Below are 23,754 nucleotides of genomic sequence, written 5' to 3'. Positions count from 1 at the left end.
TCTCCCCTTTTGAAGCAAGGATGGGAACTGCATGTGTTAACCGATTGTTTCAGCCAGATCTGCTGGAGGCTTTACTAGGCTGTCAGTGACTAATGACAAGTGCTTTTATCTATAGAAAAGGATGTTCTCTGTTCCCTTTTCCAGTGCTCTTTTACTCCCCTTTGTTAGTCTCTGTCCTCTTAGTGTTTTCCCCTCCATTTCTCATCTTTGCAAACATTATGCTCTCATTCTTCTCTGTGTCCTTCTGTCTTATGTTCTTTTATTAGTAGAGATAGAGAGTGGGCAAATGGATTGAGAATACTGTTTGAATCCAGGCTTCCTTGAGTATTGGAGCTTTTGCAATGGTACTTTATGCTGCTCAGGACAGATCCCAAGGTATGACTGCATTGCTCAATACTTCAATGCAAGGAAACAGTAGGATCTCCATGATGTATTCAACCAGCTATCACTTTAGTCCTCTGCCAGCCAGATCAGCCAGGTGGTGGGGTTTCTAGGACTGTGTGTGTGTTGATAGAGTTTCTAATGTCTCTTGTGCTCCAGCCTACCCTGTACCCATGTGAGGTAATTCAGAGCCTGTGTGTGCACCTCTAATGTCACACTGTTGTACTCTGCAGGCATACTCAAGGATATAGCCATGCAAGTATTTAGATTTCTAGCTCCCCAGTGAAGCATAGAAATGTGTCTGTGAAGTCAGAATTTGTATCTGTCTCAAGAGATTGTGTATCCTGCTGTAAGGAATTCCATGTTCTTCACATAAGTCTGTCTCTCTGTAGAGAGGTGTTTGTTTTGACATGGTTCTCAATCTAAGGATGAAAATCAAGAAAGCACAGACCGTCTGTCATTCAGTTTCTCAGTCATCTTAAACCAGTCTGTGTCTGTGCTGCTGCTGAAGAGGCTATCCTGTCCTCTCCTTCCCCTCTGCTGCCATATTTGGAGCTTTGATTGTTACTGGTGCTGTCATGCCCGTGGCTCCCCAGTCAGGCAAGGAACTGAAAATTCGTTTTTCTTATGTAGGATTAATTAATGTTCAACCAGTTTGTGTTCTTGATGGCATTCATAGCACAGCTAGAAAGCATGAAGGATAGAAACCTGTAGGAAGAACTGAACTGGCCTCTCTGCTGTGGAAGACCAAGCCAGTTAAAGCATGTATGGAAATGGCCCATTAATTTCGAGATGAGGATTGTAAGCCAAGCTGGTAATCAATGGGTGACAATAATTACCTCAAGGGATTTATATGGAATATTTAAAAAAGTTTGCTTTACAAGTTATTGCCTTTGGCTTCCTCTGAATTTACTGACTTTGCACCTTGCTGTCTCATCAATGAAGATGATTTTTTGTCTTCCAGTAGCAGATATCCTGTGAGAGGAGCAAATTTCTGCTGTCAATGTTTACATTTCTAGGAAAAAAACCTTAAAAAAATCAGTTTTCTTCAGTAAATGTTGCTGGTACCTGGGGTTCTTCTTTCCCAGATGCAAGACTCTACACCTACCCTTGTTGAATTTCATTAGATTTCTCCCTGCCCAATTCTCCAGCCTGTCCAGGTCTGGTTGAATGGCAGCACAGCCTTCTGGGGTGTCAGCCACTCCCCCCAGTTTAGTATCATCAGCAAACAGAGATTAGGTATCACTGAGACTTTCTGCTAAAATTGCTTTCTTAAGTCTGCAATCATAAAAACACCATGTGAATTTTAATTCAATGAGGTTTACCACAAAGAACAGTCAGTACATGTTGCTTAATTACAGAAGTTGGAACTCAGAGAAGAAACCCAATTTCATGTTTTGAAGAAGGAATGGATTTTTTTTCCAAATATGTTACTGAGAAGTTAAAAAATAACAATGGGTTGGAAAGTCCAGGGAAAAGCAAAAAATAAAGATACTTAAGAAAATGTCTGCCCATCCAGTCTAGATGGTAAGAGAAAAAGGGATGTGTTTTACTTATGGCTGCTACGGGTTTTACTGATGTCAGGAGGCTGGAGCCAGGCTGTTCTCAGTGATGGCCAATGATAGGACAAGGGGCAATGGGTACAAGCTGGAATAGAAGAGGGTCCAAAGAAACACAAGGACAAACTTGTTCCCTGTTGAGATGAGGGAGCACTGGAAGGGGCTGCCCAGATGGGCTGTGGAGTCTCCTCTGGAGACATTCAAACCCACTTGGATGATTTCCTGTGTGACCTACTCTAGGTGGCCCTGCTCTGGCAGCAGTGTTGGTCTAGATGAGCTTTCGACATCCCTTCCAACTCTTAGGATTCTGTGATTCTGAAATACACTTTCATCTTTATATGAGAAGTGTTATTGGATGCCATTAACCTCTGCTTACAGAGGTTATCTTCTTTGCAGGTATTGCCTGACTCAAGCAAAGTGTAAGCTATGAAGCAATTTGTGTTTTCAGTGAATTAGAGCTAATTGTTTGGGGAATATTTAGTCAAATAGTCATATAATTAGCATCCTTCTCTTTATCCAACTGAGCAGTCTCTGTTTAACTGTTCAGTCTAGGAGGATCTTTGTGGATATGACAAGGAGGAAATACCCCATCTATTCATATACGTGCACTGGGGCAGGTAACTTTGGAGCCTTTGGTCATTTAAAATTGCTGTAGTGACAGCAGCTGGAGAAATGTTGGGGAAAATGCACTGATTTGACATTTTACATTTACTTGTTTGCTTTTTAATAGATTTTGCTGCAAATGAAAAAAATCTTACAGGTTTTTCATATAGCTTTTTCTTGAATATATCCTTTTTACACTCGAAAGCATTGCTCACCCTTTCACACTGAATTTTGAAGGCTGTTTTTCTCTTATTCTTACTAAAGGTTAAAACTGAATCAGTATTCTGTCTGAAACAACAAATCCTCCTGGTTTTTTGTGTCACTTTTATGATTGCCATCCAATGGAATTAGTTTTGTATGCTTTTGTATGCTTTGGACTAGGCTACAGCTTTGAATGTGTTTTTGTATACTGAGAAGTGTTTGTTTGAGTAGCCATATTAATAGTTAGTGAGGAAAAGTGTGGTTATTAAAAAGAAAGAAACTGTATCTGACACATGTAATAGTATCATAACTCATAAATTATTGACTAGAATAATTGTCTACCTAAAACTTCCTTTCTGAATACAGATGCTAATAGAGTATGCCTCTTTATATAAAAAAGAAACAGTTTCTGAAAGATCATCAGACATTGTCTGTTGGAAAAATGAATATAGCTCCCACATTGTGGTGTTGTGTTTACAGCAACTAGAATCTGTCTCAGATTTCTTTACTCACAGGTGTGCTTGTTTTCAATGTTGTTAAATAGGAAGCCTATGATTTTTTTTCAGAAGAATGGAAACTGAATAATAGCAATTTCAGCACACTCTAGATATTATCAGATAATTCTGCTACCAAATGTTTACAAATGAGAGGAGGCTGGGAGCTGGTTTTCATCTGTGATTTAGAAATGCATTGATTAGAGAGTTCTGGTACGCCTCTTTTTGAGCAAGTATTTTTAAGTTGTCTGCTAGTATCACAGTAAAAATCTTTAGCAGACTGTGAATGAATTTTGCATTAACTTACTAGGCTGTTAATTTTGAGTGATAGTTAGTCAAGACATTCTGCTGACTAAAGCAGCAGAATTTCATCTGTATATACTGGATAATGTTACTAAGTGCTGAGTATATTCCTTATTGAATTAAGCTTTATGAAGTAGATTGTTATTCAAGGAGCAGTAGCTGAACTTCTTTGGATTTCATTCACTGAGTTGGTTTTTAGGTGCTTTTTATTTTTTGTTGTATGACAATTGTCAATTAAACATAGTTTTTTTGAGAAAGCAACTTTAAATGTTTGGGATATTGTACAGAGGGTGTGATTTGGATCTCACTTGCACAATGTACAATATGGTATTCTTGGTTTGTCTTTCCCAGCTAGAGTTCTCATTGTGTTTTTGGTATATGGGACTTTTAACATTTTTATTTTGAAATAAAGGGAAATATTTAAAGCAGAATTCTCTAAGAGTTTTTTTTTAATCCCATATTTATGTGTCTTGGGTTTTTTTTGTGGCTTTTTTAAGGGATTTTTTTTTTTTTTGTGGATAAGTTAGACAAAATCTAACACACCTTCTTCCACTGTCAGTGTTTTCCCAGTCTCAACTTCACTCCTGACTGATTGCACTCAGCATGTAATGCTTTGTCTCTGCTGCTCCTTCCTAGTTTTAAATTGTTCCAGTGTTGGTCCTTTTCATAGGCTGTGGTCCTTAAGGATATGATTCTTTTTGTGCTTGTGCTCTCCTTGAGATGCAGTTCCTTCAGGACATGTGCATCTGCTGTGGTATTAGGTCCTCTGTGACCTGCAGTAATATCTGCTCTGATGTAATCCTCTATGGGCTGCAGAAAAATACCTGCCTCACTACTCAACCAGGATGGGGAGGTAGATGAGATGTTTTTTAGGCAATGGGGAAAACTCTTGGGATTGCTGACCCTCATTCTTATAGGAGACTTCAACTTAATGTCTGCTGGGAATACAACACAGCAGAGAGAAGAAAGTCCAGGAGGTTCATGGAGTGTGTGGAAAATAACTTCCTCACGCAGCTAGTGAGAGAGCTGAGGATGACAAGATGACTCACTTAGTGGATGAGGGAAAGACTGTGCATTTGGTCTTCCTGGACTTCACTAAGGCCTTTGACACAGTCTCCCACAGCATCCTCCTGGAGAATCTGACTGTCTGTAGCATGGATGGACCTACTCTGAGATAGATGGAAAACTGACTGGATGGTCGAGCCCAGAGGGTTGCAGTAAATGGGAGTTAAATCCAGTTGATGATCAGTCACCAGTGGTTTTCCCCAGGGCTCACTGCTGGGGCCGGTTTTGTTTCATATCTTTATCAATGATCTGGATGAGGGGATTGAGTGTACCCTCAGTGAATTTGCAGATGACACTAAGCAGGGTGGATGCATAGACCTGCTTAGAATCATAGGATCATAGAATGGTAGGGGTTGGAAGGGACCTTTAGAGATCTAGTCCAACCCCCCTGCAGAAGCAGGGTCACCTAGATCAGGTCACATAGGAACATGTCCAGACGGGTCTTGAAGACATCCAAAGAAGGAGCCTCCACAACCCCTCTGGGCAGCCTGTGCCAGGGCTCCCTCACTGAAACAGTGAAATAGGGTTTTTTTTTAATGTTTAATTTGTGTTCCAGCTTCATCCCATTACCTCTTGTCCTATTCCTAGCTACTATAAAGGGATGTCCCAACCTCCTGACACCCACCCTTTAGATATTTGTAAATGTTAATAAGATCTCCCCTCAATCTCCTCTTCCCAGTCTAAACAGCCCCAGTTCCTGCAGCCTTTCCTCATATAAAAGATGTTCCATTCCCCTGATCATCTTGGTGTCCCTGCACTGGCCTCTCTCCAGCACTTCCCTGTCCCTCTTGAGCTGAGGAGCCCAGAACTGGACACAGGACTCCAGATGAGGCCTCACCAGGGCAGAGTAGAGGGGGAGAAGAACCTCCCTCGACCTGCTGGCCACACTCTTCTGATGCATCTCAGGATGCCATTGGCCTTCTTCGCTACAAGGGCACTTTGCTGGCTCATGTTTAGTTTATTATCAATCAGGACTCCCAGGTCTCTCTCCTGGAGCTGCTCTCCAGTATGTCAACCCCCAGCCTGTACTGGTGCATGGGGTTGTTCCTCCCCAGCTGCAGGACTCTGCCCTTGTCCTTGTTGAACCTCAGCAGGTTCCTCTGTGCCCAACTCTCCAGCCAGTCGAGATCCCGCTGAATGGCAGCACAGCCTCTGGGGAATCAGCCAGTGCTCCCAGTTTGGTGTCATCAGGGAACTTCCTGAGGGTACATTTTGTCCCCTCATCCAGGTCATTGATGAAGATGTCGAACAAGACTGGCCCCAGAATTGATCCCTGTGGAACTCCACTGGCCACAGGCCTCCAGCTCGATTCTGTGCCATTGATCACCACCCTCTGGACTCTGTCATTCAGCCAGATCTTGATCCACCTCACTGTCCACTTATCCAAGCCACACTGCTTGAGCTTTTTGATGAGGATGTTATGGGAGACAGCATCAAAAGCCTTGCTGAGGTCAAGGCAGATGCTTGAGAGCAGGAAAGCTCTTCACAGGGACCTGGACAGGCTGGAGCAATGGGATAAGGCCAATTACATGAGGTTCAACAAGGCCAAGAGCCAGGTATCAGAAATAGTGTGATCAGCAGGACCAAGGAGGTGATTATCTCCTTGTACATGGAGCTCACATTGAATACTTTGTCCAGTTCTGGGCCTCTCACCACAAGAAGGACACTGAGGTGCTGATATACTTCTTCACCCAGAGAGTTGCTGGACACTGGCACAGGCTGCCCTGGGAGGTGATGGAGTCCCCATCCCTAGAGATATTCAAAAGACAGATAGCTGAGGTACTGAGGGATATGGTTTAGTTTAGTGCCAGGCTTGGCAGTGTTGAGGTGAGTGGTTGGACTTGACAATCTTAAAGGTCTTTTCCAAACATAAGTGTTCTATGGTGATTCTATGATTCTGTAAATGTAGAACATACTGTCAAATGGTCTAATGGGCTCAGCTATGCCCTGTGGTGGTTCCATGCTGTGTTGGGTTTGTGTAGAGCTATTTCTGGTAATGGAAGAGAGTCTGCAGTGGTGACTCCTGGAAGAAGTTGCTCAAAACTTTCCCTGGCTCTTTGTCAGACTCACCGCTGTGGCTGGGTCAGTTGAGCACCTCTGTGGTCACTGTTTAAGATGTGAAAATCTGCAGGAGGAGGTGGAAGGAGTGGCATGAGAGTGGAATGACTGTGCAGACCCTGCAGTCAGTGAGAGAGGAGGGGAGGGATGTGCTGGAGCAGACACCACCCTGTGTCCTGTGATGAGGTGGGGGCTGTGGTCCTGTAAGTGAAAAGTTATGGTGGGGCTGAGATTTGCTTCCAGCTCGTGGAGGACTTCCAGCCAGAGATGACTATGCCTGGAGGAAATGTGACTTTGTGAGAGAACAACATTGGAGCAGAATGTGTCTGGAGTTGTGCTGCTGCAGAGGAGACCCACAGGGAGGTGTTTGTGAGGAGCTGCAGCCTCAGGGAAGGACTCACACTGGAGAGGTTCGTTAGGGACTGTATTCTGTGGGAGGGACCTTGTGTTGGAGCAGGGGAAGAATGTGAGGAGTTCTCCTCCTCCTCTGAGGAAGAAGCAGCAGACTACTTCTGATGGACTGACTGCAACTCTCGTTCCTTGTCCCCCTGTGGTGTTGAGGGGAAGGATGCAGAGATAGCAGGAGTAGAGCTGAGCCTGGGAGGAGAGGTAGGAGAAAGCGGTCTTACAGGGCTGGTTGCATGTTCTCTGCTGTCTTGTTGGTGGCAGTATAAACTTGTTTCTTCCTCAGGTTGAGTTGTTTTGTCTGTTTTGCCCAGGACTACAACTGGCGAGAGCCCTCACTGTCCTTGTCTCAGTCCTTAGTTACCTTTTCTTCTCCCTGTCACAGGTCATAGGGTGGGGAGATCAATGAGAGAGGGTCTGCGTGGTGCTTTGTTCCTGGCTAGGCTTAAACCACAACCCCAGTATAGGGAAGCCCCTGGCTTCTTCTCTCAAAGAGCACCTTGCAGTCCTCTGCTTGTAAAATCTTGCCACATAGACCTTGTGCAATATGTGTGCAGCATGATAGGATAACTATTCTTAACAAATATAAGAGAGGAAAAAAAGTCAGAATATAAATGTTTAAACACTCAGTGGATGTTCCAGTGTGGCACTTGGGAGTTTCAGGGCTGGAGGAACACTAGGGAGACTATAGAGTAGTATTTTGTACATGAACAGAAACAGCATATATGCTCTTCTCTAAATAAATTATATGCAGCATTTGGATATTAGACTATTAATTTTCATGGATGTTGTGTAATTTTGTCTGTTCCAGGGAGTATGACTTCTGCAACATCACCTATCATTCTGAAATGGGACCCCAAAAGTTTGGAAATCAGGACTCTCACAGTAGAGAGGCTATTGGAGCCACTTGTTACCCAGGCAAGTATCTTTGATTTATTTTGCTTCTTCCTTTAGCCCGATGCTATATTTACTTATTTTATATGATTATCGTAATGGTCTTTGATAATAAAAAAGGTGAACAGTTTTTGTTTGTGATCTCTAGTGGAAAGCTCTGTTCAAACATGTTTAGAAGTTCTGGTTTAAATAATTTATAGTCTCAAAGTATGAGCAGGAGTTCAGTAGCAACAACTATTTACTTACAAAGCAGTTGAGAAATTTATGATACACTCAATTTAAGACAAGGATCAGACCAAGTGCATACTCTTGGTTTCTTATTATACCACAGAAGACAGCTTCACATTAAAGAAACTCTTAAAACCTCTTTTGTTTCATGCTGTGATCTATTCAAAAGCATGCTCAACCAGTTATCTTTCGACTGAGTAAAATTTGCTATTGAAGCTACAACTTTGTCCAGTTATCCAAAAGAAGTGATGCTAAGTAACTCATATTACATATATATTAGTGTTATCCAGGTAGACCAGATCCTTTATTGTCAGAGAAAATCTATGTGTGTCTCTGCATGTCATGATTCCTCTGCCTTTACAAATGTACACGTGCTGTGACTGCATACACAGGGGCAGGAGCTCTGCAGCCCAGAGAAATATGGCACTAGACATCAAACTTCTGTCCTCATCAGTGTGATTTGCTGAGTCTGTGGACAGGTGCCTTTCTGTTCCTGACTTGCCATTAATAACAGGAAGATGGTTAGATGATTTTATTCTAGTAACCTTCAAGATGGGTCACTCCATTGTTTAAAATACACACAGAAGTTATTTTTTCTTGTAAGACTGCTCATGATATTAAAAATGAATGCCAGCTCACCCCATCTGTCCATCCACCTGTTACTGACAATTTTCTTACAGACATCATGGATCTTGAGACTGGTCTATTGGATAGGAAACATAGAATCATAGAATTGTTTCAACTGTAGGAGACCTTTAAGATCATTGAGTCCAGGCTTTGTCCCAGCCCTATCAACCACCAGCCCAATTCCTTCAGTGCAACATCCACTCATCTCTGAAACCCCTCCAGGGACATTGACTCCAGCACCTCCCTGTGCAGCCCGTTCCAATGCCTGACAGCCCTTGCAGCAAAGAAATTCCTCCTCACATCCAGCCTGAACCTCTCCTGGAGCAACTTGAGGCCATTTCCTGTTCTATTGCTTGTCACTAGGAAGAACAGACCAACCCCCACCTCCCTACAACTTCCTTTCAGGTAGTTGTTGAAAGTGAGAAGGTCTCCTTTGAGGCTTCTTTTCTCCAGGCTAAACATCCTCAGATCCTTCGGCCGTTCCTTGTATGAGATGTGCTCCACAACCTTTCCTAGCTTGGCAGCCCACCTCTGGATCCTCTCCAGCACCTCAGTGTCCTTCTTGTAGAGAGGGGCCCAAAACCAGACACAGTATTCGAGATGCAGCTGAGTACAGGGGAAGATGACACTCTTAAATCACAGACTCTTAAAGGTTGGCTTTCTTTTGAGTGTGAGATCAGATTGACATTTTTGTTTTGACAAGAAAACAGTGATAAAATACAAGCCACTATTTCTTTAATTCCCCCCAAATGATGTCTCTGTATTGTTCCTCTGCTCCTTACAATGCTCTTCAGAAAGAAATCTCACATATCCTTTGTTTTTTAAAAAAAACCCCTCACATTGCCTTTCTACAAATTCTTCTGAATGTGAAAGTCTTTAACAAAATACAGAGCTTCACAGACTCAAAGGCACAGAGATGTATGTTTCATTTGACATCACTGTTGATAACATGTTAGTTAATTTCCATTATAAACTTAGATAATTTTGTTGTTGATATGAAAGAAAGTCTAAAGTTGTTGTAGTATCATAGAATCACAGAATGGTAGGGTTGGAAAGGATCTTTAGAGATGATCCAGTCCAACCCCCTTGCTAAAGCAGGTCCACCTAGATCAGGTCACACAGGAACTTATCCAGGCGGGTCTTGAAGACCTCCAGAGAAGCAGTCTCCACAGCTCCCTGAGCAGCCTGTGCCAGGGCTCCCTCACCTCAACACTGAAATAGTTTTCCTATGTTTAAATGGATCCTACCTTTGTATATAGATGAGGAACAACGTACTTATCTTTTAGCAGTATGTCAAGAAGACTAGAGAAAAAGTTCAGTCCAGAAGGGGTAGAGAAATATTTTCCTATTGTTTTATTCAACATTTAGGAATGTTTCCGTTCTGATTTCTTAGTTTCATAGGTTTCTAGATAGTATGGATATGTAAAGCAATCTTTTGAACACTTCATTTCTTGTATTACAGAAATAAGTGGTTTTATTTGTTTTTTTACTTTGAATCCAATAAAATCTGTTTGACTAAAACATATTTTTGTCACCCTCACAGACATAATCACAAAAGCTTGAAATGATGAGAAACATGGTTCAGATTGTGTTTATCTGTGGCATTTTTAGCCTAAGTTATTCAGCTGCTCTTTCTGTTTTTCTTATGTAAGTTAACGATCATCTCAGTTTAAGGGCTTTTCTTTCTGATGCTTAAAATTGCATATACAGTCTGATCAAGTCAAGAATAGTATCTCATTTGCCTCTATTTGGGCTTAGATTGCAATCTGTCTGTGTAGTGACAACCTCCACAAGATACCATGTGCCCATTCCACATACACAGATTTGGATCTCCTTAAAAAGTTTCAAAGCACTTTCTTTCCTAAACAGAACATCTAATTTCAAGGGGACTGGAGCATCTTGTGAGGAAAGGTTGTGGGATGTAGGGCTGTTTAGTTTAGATAAGAGGAGACTGCAGGAGGATCTCATTAATATTTACACATATCTAAATGGTGGATGTCAGGAGATTGGGGCATCACTGTTTCCTGTTGTATTCAGTGACAGGACAAGGGCTAATGGGATGAAACTGGAACACCAAAAGTTCCATTTAAACATAAGTAAAAGCCTCTTTTACTGTTGAGGTGAGGGAGCCCTGGCCAAGGCTGCCCAGGGAGGGTGTGGAGGCTCCTTTTCTCGAGGTTTTCAGGAGCTGCCTGGACACATTGCTGTGTGACCTGATCTAAGTGGACCTGCTTTGGCAGGGCTGTTGGACTAGATGGTCTTTAAAGGTCTCTTCCAACCACTACCATTCTATGATTCTATGAAATGCGTAAATATTTAATGCCTGTTCAGTTTGAACTCTGAAGTCCACTGTAGATTCATAAGAGATATTTAACATGGAAATCATTGAAATGTGAAGTTCTTACATAAATCATTAAAAACAGGTCACCATGTAGAACAAGGAGATTTAATGACCACAAAATGCGACAGAACTCTGCTGCAGAAGTTCTTCAGCAACCTGATCTGACTTTGAAGGCACTTTGACCAAGTGTTTGAAGTAGATGACATCCTGAGATCCCATACAGCCAAAATTTGTCTGATTCTTCGACTTCTAGCATCTCCAAGACAAATTATACACAGAATCACAGAATCTTAAGGGTTGGAAGGGACCTCAAAAGAGTATCCAGTCTAACCCCCTGCCAGAGGAGGACCACCTGGAGTCAGTCACATAGGAACTCATCCAGGTGGGTTTGGAATGTCTCCAGAGGAGACTCCATAACCCACCTGGGCAGCCTGTTCTAGTGCTCTGTTATTCATACTTGAATACTGAGAGAATCCTTTTGTTATCCAAGCTATGTATGATTTTGGAGAATGCCAGAAACTGTTGCACACAAATCTTTGGGCTCCAGAAATGTGAACTGAGCCTTTCACATATCTGTGGTGTCAGGGATTTAGGCTCTGAAGTCAGTGAGCAGAGCACAAGTGACAGATTTTGAAATAATGACACATCCACTGATTTCTACCAAAATGTTTGGAAGTAATACAGAAATTTGGTGTTTATTTAAAAGAAAAACCACCTCAGTAAGTGAGGAGAATGGTGTATTATGATTGAATTGTAGACAAGCTCATTAATGTTCCAGATGAGAAAATATGGATAACCTGTGAATTGATTTAGAAGAAATTATTAAGACAGGAAGGTTATCTGAGCTTGAGGCAAAGAAAAAACCAAAAATCCATTAACTGTTCATGAGAACACATTAGAAATGACAGAACTGCATTTATTCTAGGAAGCCTTGAACTAACAAACTAATTAAAACTCTCTGGCTATCAGAGACTTAAGAATATTGGAACTTGCTGCAGTACCTGTTTTCCCAGTGCTTGTTGTCCTATTGAAAGAGTAACAGATACTCCCTGCCACACATCTGTTATCACATTACCATTACTGAGATTCAGGGAGAAATGTGATGGAAAAATTGATTTAAATTTCTGTTCTTGACTATATTGAATGTAACAATTGCAATACTTTTCTTTTCTCTGGCTTGACTGCCTCAATTATCTAAAAGTATAAGGTAATAGTATTTATTGCTAGTGTTTTTTTTCTGAGAGTTTCTGACAGCTAACCATTTTTTACCTTAAATCTTATCACTTCTAATTCTATGAAATGTTTCTAAGGAAATGTATAACTAAATTATATCCTTGAGGGTTACTGCCTCTTATTCTCAACTTCATGCATAGGAACCAAGATTAATTGTGATTTTTCACAGCTAGAGTGTGAAGGGTTTTCATAAGAAAACAAAAAGACGTTTTTAGGAAGATCTTCACTGCTCTTAGAATCACAGAATGGCAGGGGTTGGAAGGGACCTTTAGAGATCATCTATTCCAACCCTCCTGCAGAAGCAGGGTCACCTAGATCAGGTTGCATAGGAACATGTCCAGGCCAGTCTTGAAGACCCAAGGAAGGAGCCTCCACAACTCCCCTGGGCAGCCTGTGCCAGGGCTCCCTCACCCTCACAGTGAAATAGTTTTTTCTTATGTTTAAGTGGAACTTTTTATGTTCCAGCTTCATCCCATTACCCCTTGTCCTGTTGCTAGTTACATGATAACTCTTACATGATATTATATGTGGAACTGGAAAAAAATACCCATAAAGAATCAGGGGATATTTTCTGGTGGTTTTGAGTAATAATTAAATACAAATATGAATACAAAGTGTATGTATGAAGATGAGAAAAAAAACCCCAACCCAAAATAACAAAAAACAATCATAAACCAGCAATATCAATGTAATTTTTTGGGGGGAAAACCCCCTAGAACACTCATGTGTGAACACATGGATGAAAAGATGGAATTGGAATTGTGTATGTTTCTTGGTGATAAGATTTGCTCTTTTGATGAGATTTCAGTTTTTTAGTGTCACTCTGTTGTTCTTTTCTCTAGTTTTCCCTGGGTATCTTAAATAGCAGTGTGACTGCTTTACAAATGTACCTTTGTGACCAGAGCTATGCAATAGTTGTGTCTTTTAGGATGTTTAAATTTTGGAACTGTCAGGTATCATTACAGCATTTTAACAATACTACAAATTGAGTGAGTATTCCTGTTGCAATTTTTTACAACTGGTTGTGTTTTCCCTTAGACAGACAAAAATGTGCCACACTGGATTTGCTGTGAGGAGATAAATCTGATTTGCAGTGCATTTTTGGGTGTTCTTATCCAAGAAATTTAAGATGCTCATTACCTCAGTACCTTAGAATGAAACAACAGTATGTCCTAAGGCATACAAAATAATGATTTTACTTTTTTCTTGTGTATCACAGAATCATAGAATGGTAGGGGTTGGAAGGGACCTTTAGAAATCATCTACTCCAACCCCCGTGCAGAAGCAGGGTCACCTAGATCAGGTCACATAGGAACATGTCCAGGTGGGTCTTGAAGACCTCCAAGGAAGGAGCCTCCACAACCCCTCTGGGCAGCCTGGTCCAGGGCTCTGTCACCATCACAGTGAAATAGTTTTTTTCTCATATTTAGGTGGAACTTTTTGTGTTCCAAGTTCATCCCATTACCCCTTGTCCTGTTACTATCTACTATAGAAAAAATGGATGTCACAACCTCCTGACACCCATCATTTGGATATTTGTAAATGTTAATAAGATCTCAGTAAATATGGTATCACTCAGTAAAATTAAACATTTAGAGGTTTAAAATAAATCATTAGATAAAATTCCAAATACTTCTATTCAGTGCAATTTCTTCAAAGAATCATAATAACTTTTGCTGATGTTGCACTGCATGAACTTCATGTGCCTAATCTGTTTGCTTCTGCAGTGTGTTTGGAAAATGGACCAGTTTCTATCTTGCCATAAGAAATAGAAATATACTCCAAACCATTCCAGTTAACTGGGTATTATTTGTATTCAGTGAACCTTGCTTTTATTTCATTTGAACCCTAAATCTACTGCACTAACTAATGTCCATGGGCAACATATTATTGATTAGTATCGTCAGGGAGCTGTATCTGAATAACACCTCTACAGTTATAATGACGGTTTTCCTTTTGAAGACTTTGTAAATGTGTATACATGTTTCAAACAGTTTTGGGAACAGCTGAGTAACTGGTGATGGAGCACTCCACTTGTTTTAATAATGGTACATAATTTTTGAGCAGCTTTTCTATTTGCTGGCTGTAAGTTCCTGCAGCCTTTCCTCATAAGGAAGATGCTCCAGTCCCCTGATCATCTTGGTGTTCCTGTGCTGGACTCTCTCTAGAAGTTCTCTGTCCCTCTTGAGCTGGGGAGCCAAAAACTGGGCACAGTATTCCAAATCACACCTCACCAGGTCAGGACACCTCCCTCGACCTGCAGCCCACACTCTTCTTGGTGCCCCCAGGATGCCATTGGCCTCTTGACTACGAGGGCACATTGCTGGCTCATGTTTAGTTTATTATCAACCAGCACTCCCAGGTCCCTCTTCTGGAGCTACTCCCTGGCAAGTCACCTCCAGCCTGTCCTGGCGCATGGGGTTGTTCCTTCCCACATGCAGGCCTCTGCACTTGTCCTTATTGAACCCTGTGAGATTCATCTCCACTCAATTCTCATTTTTTTTTGTTTATTTATTATAGTTTCTTTTGTTTCAAATGATTGTTTTTTTCACTAGAACAAGACTATTCTCCCAATTGTGAAAGTGAATTCTATTTAAGGTCTGTTTCTCTTAGAATACTCCCAGATCTCTGGTGTTTCTGGGAGTGCTGGAAGTTGAACTGTGGCATCAGACATCTCTGGCATGGGCTAATTAGGTGATGGTCATTTATGTCAGGGAGTGGAAGCCAAATCTGGAAACTAATCACGATTTTTTTTCTTTTCTAACTAAAGCTGAAATTTAAACATTATTTATGAAGTTATTGTATTGAAAAGGAATAGAATCCACCATACTTTCTCCAATGTCATGGTAAATAATTTCTGAACTAAGACTTAACAGGTGCCTGTTTACTTCAGGGTGGGTTCTTTCATCTATTAGAATCTGCAAGAATCATATGCTGCATTCTGGCCATCATTGTGTCTTATTTGCTGTCAGATTCACTAACATCTGTGCCTACCTGTGAGCTCTAGTTGGTATCCTTTCAATATGGAGAGTTTTTCTGCTGGCTAAGAGAACCTTTTATCTTTTCTATTTTTAATCTCCTTTGCTAGAAAACTGTGGGCTATTTATAGTACGTAATGTCCTCTAAGGTCTGAACCTTGTCAAGCTATACCTCTCGCTGATTTCATTTACTGTGTAAAGGTGTTTGTGTATGTGTTTGTACTTCTGAGTTCATGCATATGCAGGTTAGCATTTGCTGGGGGGAGAATAAAGACTTGGAGGGCATTAGATTTCATTCATTACTCACATGGACTTTTAATGGAATAATGGTGCTTAAAATCAGAGCAATGCAATATGATAACTACTTCAAGATCTTCATCAACGACCTGGATGAGGGGACAGAGTGTACCCTGAGCAACTTCACTGATGGCACCAAAATGGGAGGACTGGCTGATTCCTCAGAGGCTGTGCTGCCATTCAGCAGGATCTCGACCAGCTTGAGAGTTGGGCAGAGAGGAACCTCATGAGGTTCAACAAGGAAAAGTGCAGAGTCCTGCATCTGGGAAGGAACAGCCCCATGCACCAATACAGGCTGGGGATTGACCTGCTGGAGAGCAGCTCTGCAGAGAGAGACCTGGGAGTCCTGATTGATCTCTAAAGGTCCCTTCCAACCCCTACCATTCTATGACTGTAAATCTGGGATTTTTTTATAATCTGAATTCTTTAACAGGGGATTAACTTGAAAAAAAAAATATATCAAGAAATGTGAATAAAATATATTAAAAATAAATAATATCAGTCACATAATGTGCTGAGTAAAGTGTTGGGGAGAATTGTGAAGCATCAGCTTTGGAATAGCTCTTATGATAGCCAGATGAATGTGAGCTCATGGTAGCAAAAGATAATATGATCCTTAAGTGAATAAGCTGATAGCTACAAAGTAGATTTCATGAGATAATATTATTGTTAAAACATAGCAGTAACAAGATTATTATTGGAAGGATTCCCCATTCTAAAAGAAAAAATATGTCAAATTGGGAAGAGATCAGAGAAGAATTATGTGAATGGTTTGAGTTTTGTCTTTTACTGGAAGACTAAAGACTTAAGCTTTATGTATACGCAGGCTTATCAATAAAAGGAAATTGTCTGGAATTAACTGGCAGTATAAATTTTAAGACTTTTTGGTAGCACTTACAGTGTAAATAATGTTCTAGAATTAAACTAAATTCAACTATAGGAGTTACACCCTGAAACCAAAGCATCTCTACGTTAAACTGATATTGACTAGGAAAGCAAGTTGGTGCTTACAGGAGTAGGCTATACAAAATCCTTTGACTGGAAACTGGAATGATAAGTAAGTATAAAATATAAATAAAGTGTAAATAACATATAAGCTGAAGTAGTTCTCCTAAAATGGTGAGCAACTGCCAAATTCTTAGGTTAAGAAGTGGATATATGTTTGAAGGACATGTTTTAGATCTACCAAGAGGTATGAAACTGGCTGTTCTCAGTGGTGTCCAATGATAGGACAAGGGGCAATGGGTATAAGCTGGAACATATGAGATTCCAAAGAAATACAAGGAAGAATTTCTTTGCTGTAAGGGTGATGGAGCGTTAGAACAGGCTGCCCAGATGGACTTTGAAGTCTTCTTCTGAGGAGACATTCAAAACCTACCTGGATGAGTTCCTGCGTGACCTACTCTAGCTGGTCCTGCTCTGGCAGGGGGTTTGCACTGGATGATCTCTAAAGGTCCCTTCCAACCCTTAAGATTCTGTGATTCTGTGAAAAGAATTACTGGAAAAAAACCCCACAGTAATAATGTGACTTGTCACTTTATGAATCGGGGAGAAAGCAGGAGCAGTGTTGCTTCTTTTCTGTTATAGATCAGATTTGCGAGGGGATAAAAAATAGGTACTCAACCCATGAGATTAAATATGTATGCTTCTAATGACTTTGGAAGCAATTTGGACATTCAAGTTTGTTATCTGTCTTAGCTTCATTCTTGAAAGGGATGTCAAAATCTTATTCTCTGTCTTATTTTTCATTAACTGAATTGGCTGAATGTCATCGATCTGCGGAACTCAGGCTGTAAAACAATCTCGATTACAAAAAGGGTATGCTAATTAAAAAAAAATTGCTTCGAGGTGTTAATTAAGCTAATTATAATAGATCCATGTTTGAAAAGCAATGACTTTTTTTTTTTCTTCATTTCCCTTTAATATGTATTTCTGAAGATTGACTGATTTATTTGGAATTCAAAGAGTGGATGTTATCGTTTCTCACGTTAATCTTCTTGGAATATTGATTCTATTGGATGTGCACCTTTTAATGGCTCCAAATAATTTCTTTAGTGACCTCTGAGTGTTTTATAAAATGCAACAGTATGCAACTAGTGAGACTGGAGCTTTTGTGATATTTTAGAGAAGACATTGATTTTTTCCAGCCAGAGAAATTTAGAGAAATGTGTTGCAGTTTTGCCTTGAGCACATGGGCTAAGTTACCATATTTAGTTTCCTGATTGGTATATTAATTTTTAATATCTCTTCCCACAATTTCTAAGTGGCTGATGTTTTAAAATATGATGTGTCTGGGAAGCAAATACTCACTGTGAAGAAATGTTCTCTTCTGCTTGTCTCTTTCAGCAGAGAAGAGAAATATTTTCCCCTTGAGGTATTGAAGTTTCTCTCCTATTTAGTGTATTTCTGTATACTACCATGGTCATTCAGTATTCATTGATGAGACTTCTCAAAGCTTTTGCTAGTGTATAATGGGAGTATTAAGGATATGTAACTCATGCTTAGCATATTGAAGACAAATGTGGTCAGTATTGTGCAGATGACCTTGGAAGAATACACAAGCAATATTGCTCTACTGAGTAGAAATTCTCCTTTCTGAACATACCTGGTTTTTAGAATAAGTATTTTTGAAATCCTAAATAGTAATAAAATTGCTAGAGTGATACTGTACTAGATTTTTCATTCTCATTTAGTTTGTTAGGTCAGTGTGGAGCAAGAGATTAGTTCAAATTTTCACTCTTGGCTAGTTCATAAATATAAGGATATTTAACAAAACTACCCAAAACCTTATGCTATAAAAGTAGCCCTAACACCTTGTGTTATCCATTTCTCTTTAGAAATCAGTTTTACAGATGTAAATAGGTGGGATTGATTATACATACTCTTTTAAACCAAAAATTACAACTTAATTTTAGCTTAAGAAACTTGGTATGGAAGAGGATAAATCAAAAATAACTCTTAGAATCATAGAATGGTAGGGGTTGGAAGGGACCTTTAGAGATAATCCAGTCCAACCCCCCTGCAGAAGCAGGGTCACCTAGATCAGGTCGCATAGGAATATGTCCAGGCAAGTCTTGAAGACCTCCAAGGAAGGAGACTCCACAACCCCTCTGGGCACCCCTCTTCATCTGCTAAATGTTCCTGCAGACAAGACTCTTCAGATTACACTATCTGCTCTCCTCTTCTAGATCACCTGCTGCAAACACTGATGTAAGTGTGGCTTACCAAAGTCCTGAGCTGTGTCCCCTGCTCTAGGCTGTGCCTGATACGGTGGATCTGGGAGCAGAGGAGCTGTGGCACAGCCCTGTGCAGCTCCCACGCCAAGTTGTTTCTTCCTGTTTTCCTATTGCTTGGCAGCAGCCTGGTGTAGCCCCTTGCTCTGTCATAGCCAAGGACATCGTGTTGTTGGCCTGAGATCTCACACAGCTTTCATGTAACCTGACTCTTTTGACCCATTTTCTTACTCTGTATCCTATGATCTAACACTTGCAGATTTTTCCACCTTTTGCCCCACCTTGAAAACTCTTGATGACATATGGTATGTTCATTTGTTTGCCTTTTGCCCCCAAACTGCATTTTGGCTGTCAACATGCATTTAGGATTAATGAGGTGGAGAACAGATGAATCCTCAACTCTGTTTTCCTGACAGACATGGTCATGTACTTTCTCTGACTTACTACAGAGCATTTGTTGCACCAAGTCCAGGTCTAGTTGTAATTCCTTTCTTAAAGCAACAATCAGATTGAGAGTCAGTCAGCCTTTCAAAGTTAGTTCATGATCCTTAGGATATACAAGAATATACTGACCTTTCAAGTTGTGAAATGTCAAGCCAGCCCTCTGCTTGTGAGCATCACATTATGAGACGTGCACTTTCTTGTTCTAAAACCTGATCTGCTTGTACAAATAGTTAGACTAAGTTTCAGGAAAGGGTTTTGGAGAAAGATTTGCAACAAGACTTAATTTTCCTGATTCATTTCATTTTGCTCTATAGTAATGAAAATGTATTGTATCTGCTTATGCTAATGGTAAATTCTTTTATTAGGAGGCATTGATGTAGATGCATAATGAAAGCAGTGTACTGAATGGCTACTGAATATTGAGTTGTTTCCAGGGGATATGTATTAACCTATTCAATTTTTCCCAGCAAATTATACATATCTGCACTCTATAGTGCAAAATGATTAAGCTTTTACCACTCTACTTGAAATACTTTAATTGCCAGGTAGGTTTTTTACTTCTCTGAAAAAGCAGTTGGCTGAAGGAATTGAGAGAAATGCGTGAGTGAGGCACAACATATATATGTGTGAATATATACAGATATTTTCCTGTCTTTCACTCAGTCATAGAATCATAGAATGGTGGGGGTTGGAAGGGACTTTTAGAGATCATCTAGTCTAACTCCCCTGTTGAAGCAGGTAAACCTAGATCAGGTCGCATAGGAACATATTCTTTAACTCTGCTTCCTTGAGATGTTCCATCACCTGATATCTATTTTAATCCTTTCATGAACACGTAATATTGTGGTTTTTTCATTTATTTCTCAACTAGGGAGCTCAATGCTTCCATGTATGTGCAGTATGAGATTGTTGACTGTTTGAAAGTGATATGTTACAAAAGTTTGTGGTAGTGTTTTTATCCTTTGTAGGCGTTCCTGTCTGATACAGCTGAAGTGCTTGTTAGAGTAATTCTTGGTGGTATACTGACTACCATCAGTAAGTTCATTTTATAATGTGGTCCATGCTCTGTAAAATAAACTCTTCTTTGTGAGCCACTCATGAAGAATAGATTCACTGTCAAATACATATCTTTATTTGGGAGTTAAGCAATGTTCTAGCTTGTTTGTTCAAGACGTATCTGGGTTACATCATTTATTTCCAACCAGAAATGAATGCCACTTCACAGACATGCTTGCTCATCCACAGCATATTTTTAATTGTATTATTGCAAATATCAAGAATTCAGGAAGGATAATTATATTCTGTTTGTGTTTGGACACAGAACAAGAAAATCTAGGCTGTGAGCTACATCTATCTGCTTCCTGATGAGGCAGACGTATCTGGAGACAGAAGTTCCTACTTCCTTGCTGGTTGGTTTGGACAGTAAGAAGGAGTTAGGAATGTTAGTTTCTATTTGTGTATGCTAGTGGGTATCTCATTGCTTGAAGTCTCTTTGTTGGGAGTTTTCCTGTGTTCCTGGCTTGCCTGCGTGTCAAGTTCTCTTGGGTTCATCAAATGCTGTAAAGTCAGGTAGAAGGCTGTAGTACCATATCATGAAGAGTGGAAAGTGAGTCGTCTGTTCTCGATCAAGGTAAAACGCAGGACCCTCAGCACTTTATCAAATGTACTTTATCAGTATTCCTCAGCGTTTGACAGTTTGAACTATGATGACTTGAAAGTGAAGTGGCCAGACCTGGTTTTGAAGTATGCACATCTGCTAACATGACAGGCCACACTTTATTTTCTTTTTATTAGTATACCCTGTTACACAAGTATTATAAATCCTTTTGTGCAAAATGATTGAAGCCATCCCTATTCCCATTACTTCCTGTCAACTTTGTTGATAGATGTGTACCAGTAGAATACTATATGGAATAGACTGATGCAGCTCAAAGCTATCTCTTTTTCTCTCTCAAAGGGCATCTTCTGAGTGATCCTCTTTCTTTATGTTTTAGTTTTGAATATTTTGTAGTAAGTATTAAGAGATTTTTATTAAAGGAAAAGTTGGGGAGAGTAGTTTGTGACATTAATAAGATTGCAGTGGTTGTAGTGCTCTTTAGGGTCGTCTCCTATAAAAATTTACTTTCTTCTGGCAACAGATGAACTGCAAAAGCAGAAAATATTATTGCAATCATCCTCCTAGAGCTTTTGCAGGTGTTTAAATTTTACTGAACAAAAGTTACTAAGTTACTAAGCACGTTGAAACTAAAGTCTGAAATTTTGAGCTCAATGTAGTAGTCACTGAAAAATCTTTTAAGCATCCTTAATGAGACCTAAGAAATGTATTTGTTCTTCACACCTCTCAGCCTTTTTCATTGAGCTAAAAATGCTCAAGAGTAAAATTGGTATAATTGAGTTACACAATTGTGCTTTCTTTTCAAGTGATTGGCCCTGCAGTTTTCTCTTTAGCCTTAGCAGAGTGCTCAATTAATGTGAGGGATTTTGCCTTTTCTGATTGTGTTTTTTTTTCTGTGGTTTTGGTTTGTTTTTTAGTGGGTTTTTTTCTGTGTTTAGGACTGGTGTGTTGGGTTTTGATGGGTTTTTTTTCTTTTTTCCTTTCATAGAATCATAGAATAGTAGGGGTTGGAAGAGACATTTAGAGATTATCTAGTCCAACCTGCCTGCTAAAGCAGGTCCATCTAGATCAGGTCATACAGGAACATGTCCAGGTGGGTTTGAAAACCTTCTCTGGAGCCTCCACAACCTCCCTGGGCAGCCTGTGCCAGGGCTCCCTCACTCTCCCAGTGAAATAGTTTTTCTTGATGTTTAAAGGAGATCCCCCCACGGTCTTCTCTTACCTAAATTAAACAGCATCAGTGCCCGCAGCCTTTCCTCATAAGGAAGATGCTCCAGTCCCCTGATCATCTTGGTAGCCCTGCACTGGCCTCTCTCCAGCAGTTCCCTGTCCTTCTCGAGCTGGGGAGCCCAGAATTGGACACAGGATTCCAGATGAGGCCTCACCAGGTCAGAGAGGGAGGAGAATCTCCCTCAACTTGCTGGCCACACTCTTCTTGATGCATCCAAGGATGCCATTGGCCTTCTTGGATTTCATTGGCTTTTCTTTGGCTTTTCTTTCCTTTGTTTTGCAGCTGTTTTTTTTGTACAACCCAGCATTAGCCCTTTAGGCTGAATGAATCAGCAAGGATATTAAACACCCATAAATAACTTATTTTACATCCCTCATGGATATGAGATAGAAAGCCTGGAATATCAGTTTCTACTGAGCAGTGATAAGTCCTTTGTATAATTAAATAGTGCTAATGGTGTATTTTTATATATACTTTATGTATAATTTCTCAGCAGAGACGTTCTAAAACAGTTATGTCAGAAACCAAGTCAGAATAAATTAAGATACTTATATGGTGCTTTCCTATTCACTAGCAATGGTCCCTCTAAAGCTTGAAGGGTGATGCATCCTTCAGAGGTCTTCTGTCTTTAACCTTCCCTCCAAGTCAGAGGCAAGGGAAGAGCAAGGGAAGCAAGATTGACATTTTTTAGTGGATATAGTAGATAAGCTACTATCAGTTGTAATAGGAGAGCTGTGATCGTATTGAAGATGTCTCTGTCAAAGCTCTTGTGAGCTGATGCCCATAGAATTCCTATTAAGCAGCCAATAATTTGGTGCTTAAATCTTTTGGAAATGGGATCACTACTCCTGTGAGGAATCAAAGTGCAAGTTTCTTTGAGTGGCATAGCACTCAAATGTTGTGCATCTAAAAATCATCAGTTGAAGAAGCTACATGCTGACATGCAGTTCATGTGTAGTTGTTAAACCATTGCTCCATTGGTTCCTTATTCATGACAGTCCCTCTGCTACTTGAGACCAAGGACTTCAATGACTCCAGCACTTACATTTTTATCTGGAGTACTATTCTGTTCTAAAATCTTACATGATGTTGAGTGACTTATTGGTAGGTACATACCACAGTTGAATCCAATTAAGGTTAAAGACTCTTGATGCTTCTCAGGAGTCTATGTTCTGATAGCAGAGAAGTAATTTTATAGAGTATTTCTTAGTCCCACACTAGAATCAGATGTAATTGTAGAGCTGCTATGAAGGAGAAAACCTTGACCTGAAATGATTATCCGCTGCTACTTCTGATTGTGGCTTCAACTAGACTGAAGTCGAATGTTACGCCATGACAGCTGTGGTTGTTTAACTCAAAGTGAGGTGTCAGGTGCCCACCAAGTTGTTCTATCTCTCACCCTCCTAATCTTGACAGGAGAGAGAGAAATGTAAGAAAAGGCTCATGAGATAAGGACAAGGAGATCACTTGGAAATTACCATCATGGGCAAAACAGACTCAACTTGGGGAATATTTGCTTCATTTATTAATGAACAGTCAGAACAGAGTAGGGAAATGAGAAATA

The 23,754-nt window shown here is 40.2% G+C and overlaps 1 protein-coding gene across 1 annotated transcript in view; it reads left to right on the top strand.

Annotated features, from left to right (window-relative positions):
- The window catches only part of CTNNA2 (catenin alpha 2), a 524,185-nt gene that overhangs the window by 58,006 nt on the left and 442,425 nt on the right, over window positions 1-23,754 (top strand). Inside the window, exon 2 of the mRNA XM_061992337.1 lies at window positions 7,881-7,987. Coding sequence (XP_061848321.1) covers window positions 7,886-7,987 — 102 coding nt within the window. The 5' untranslated portion in view covers window positions 7,881-7,885. The remainder of the gene's footprint in view (window positions 1-7,880; window positions 7,988-23,754) is intronic.

Source organism: Colius striatus, chromosome 3 (genome assembly GCF_028858725.1).
Source record: "Colius striatus isolate bColStr4 chromosome 3, bColStr4.1.hap1, whole genome shotgun sequence".
NCBI lineage: Eukaryota > Metazoa > Chordata > Aves > Coliiformes > Coliidae > Colius > Colius striatus.
This window is presented reverse-complemented; position numbering and strand designations above follow the sequence as displayed.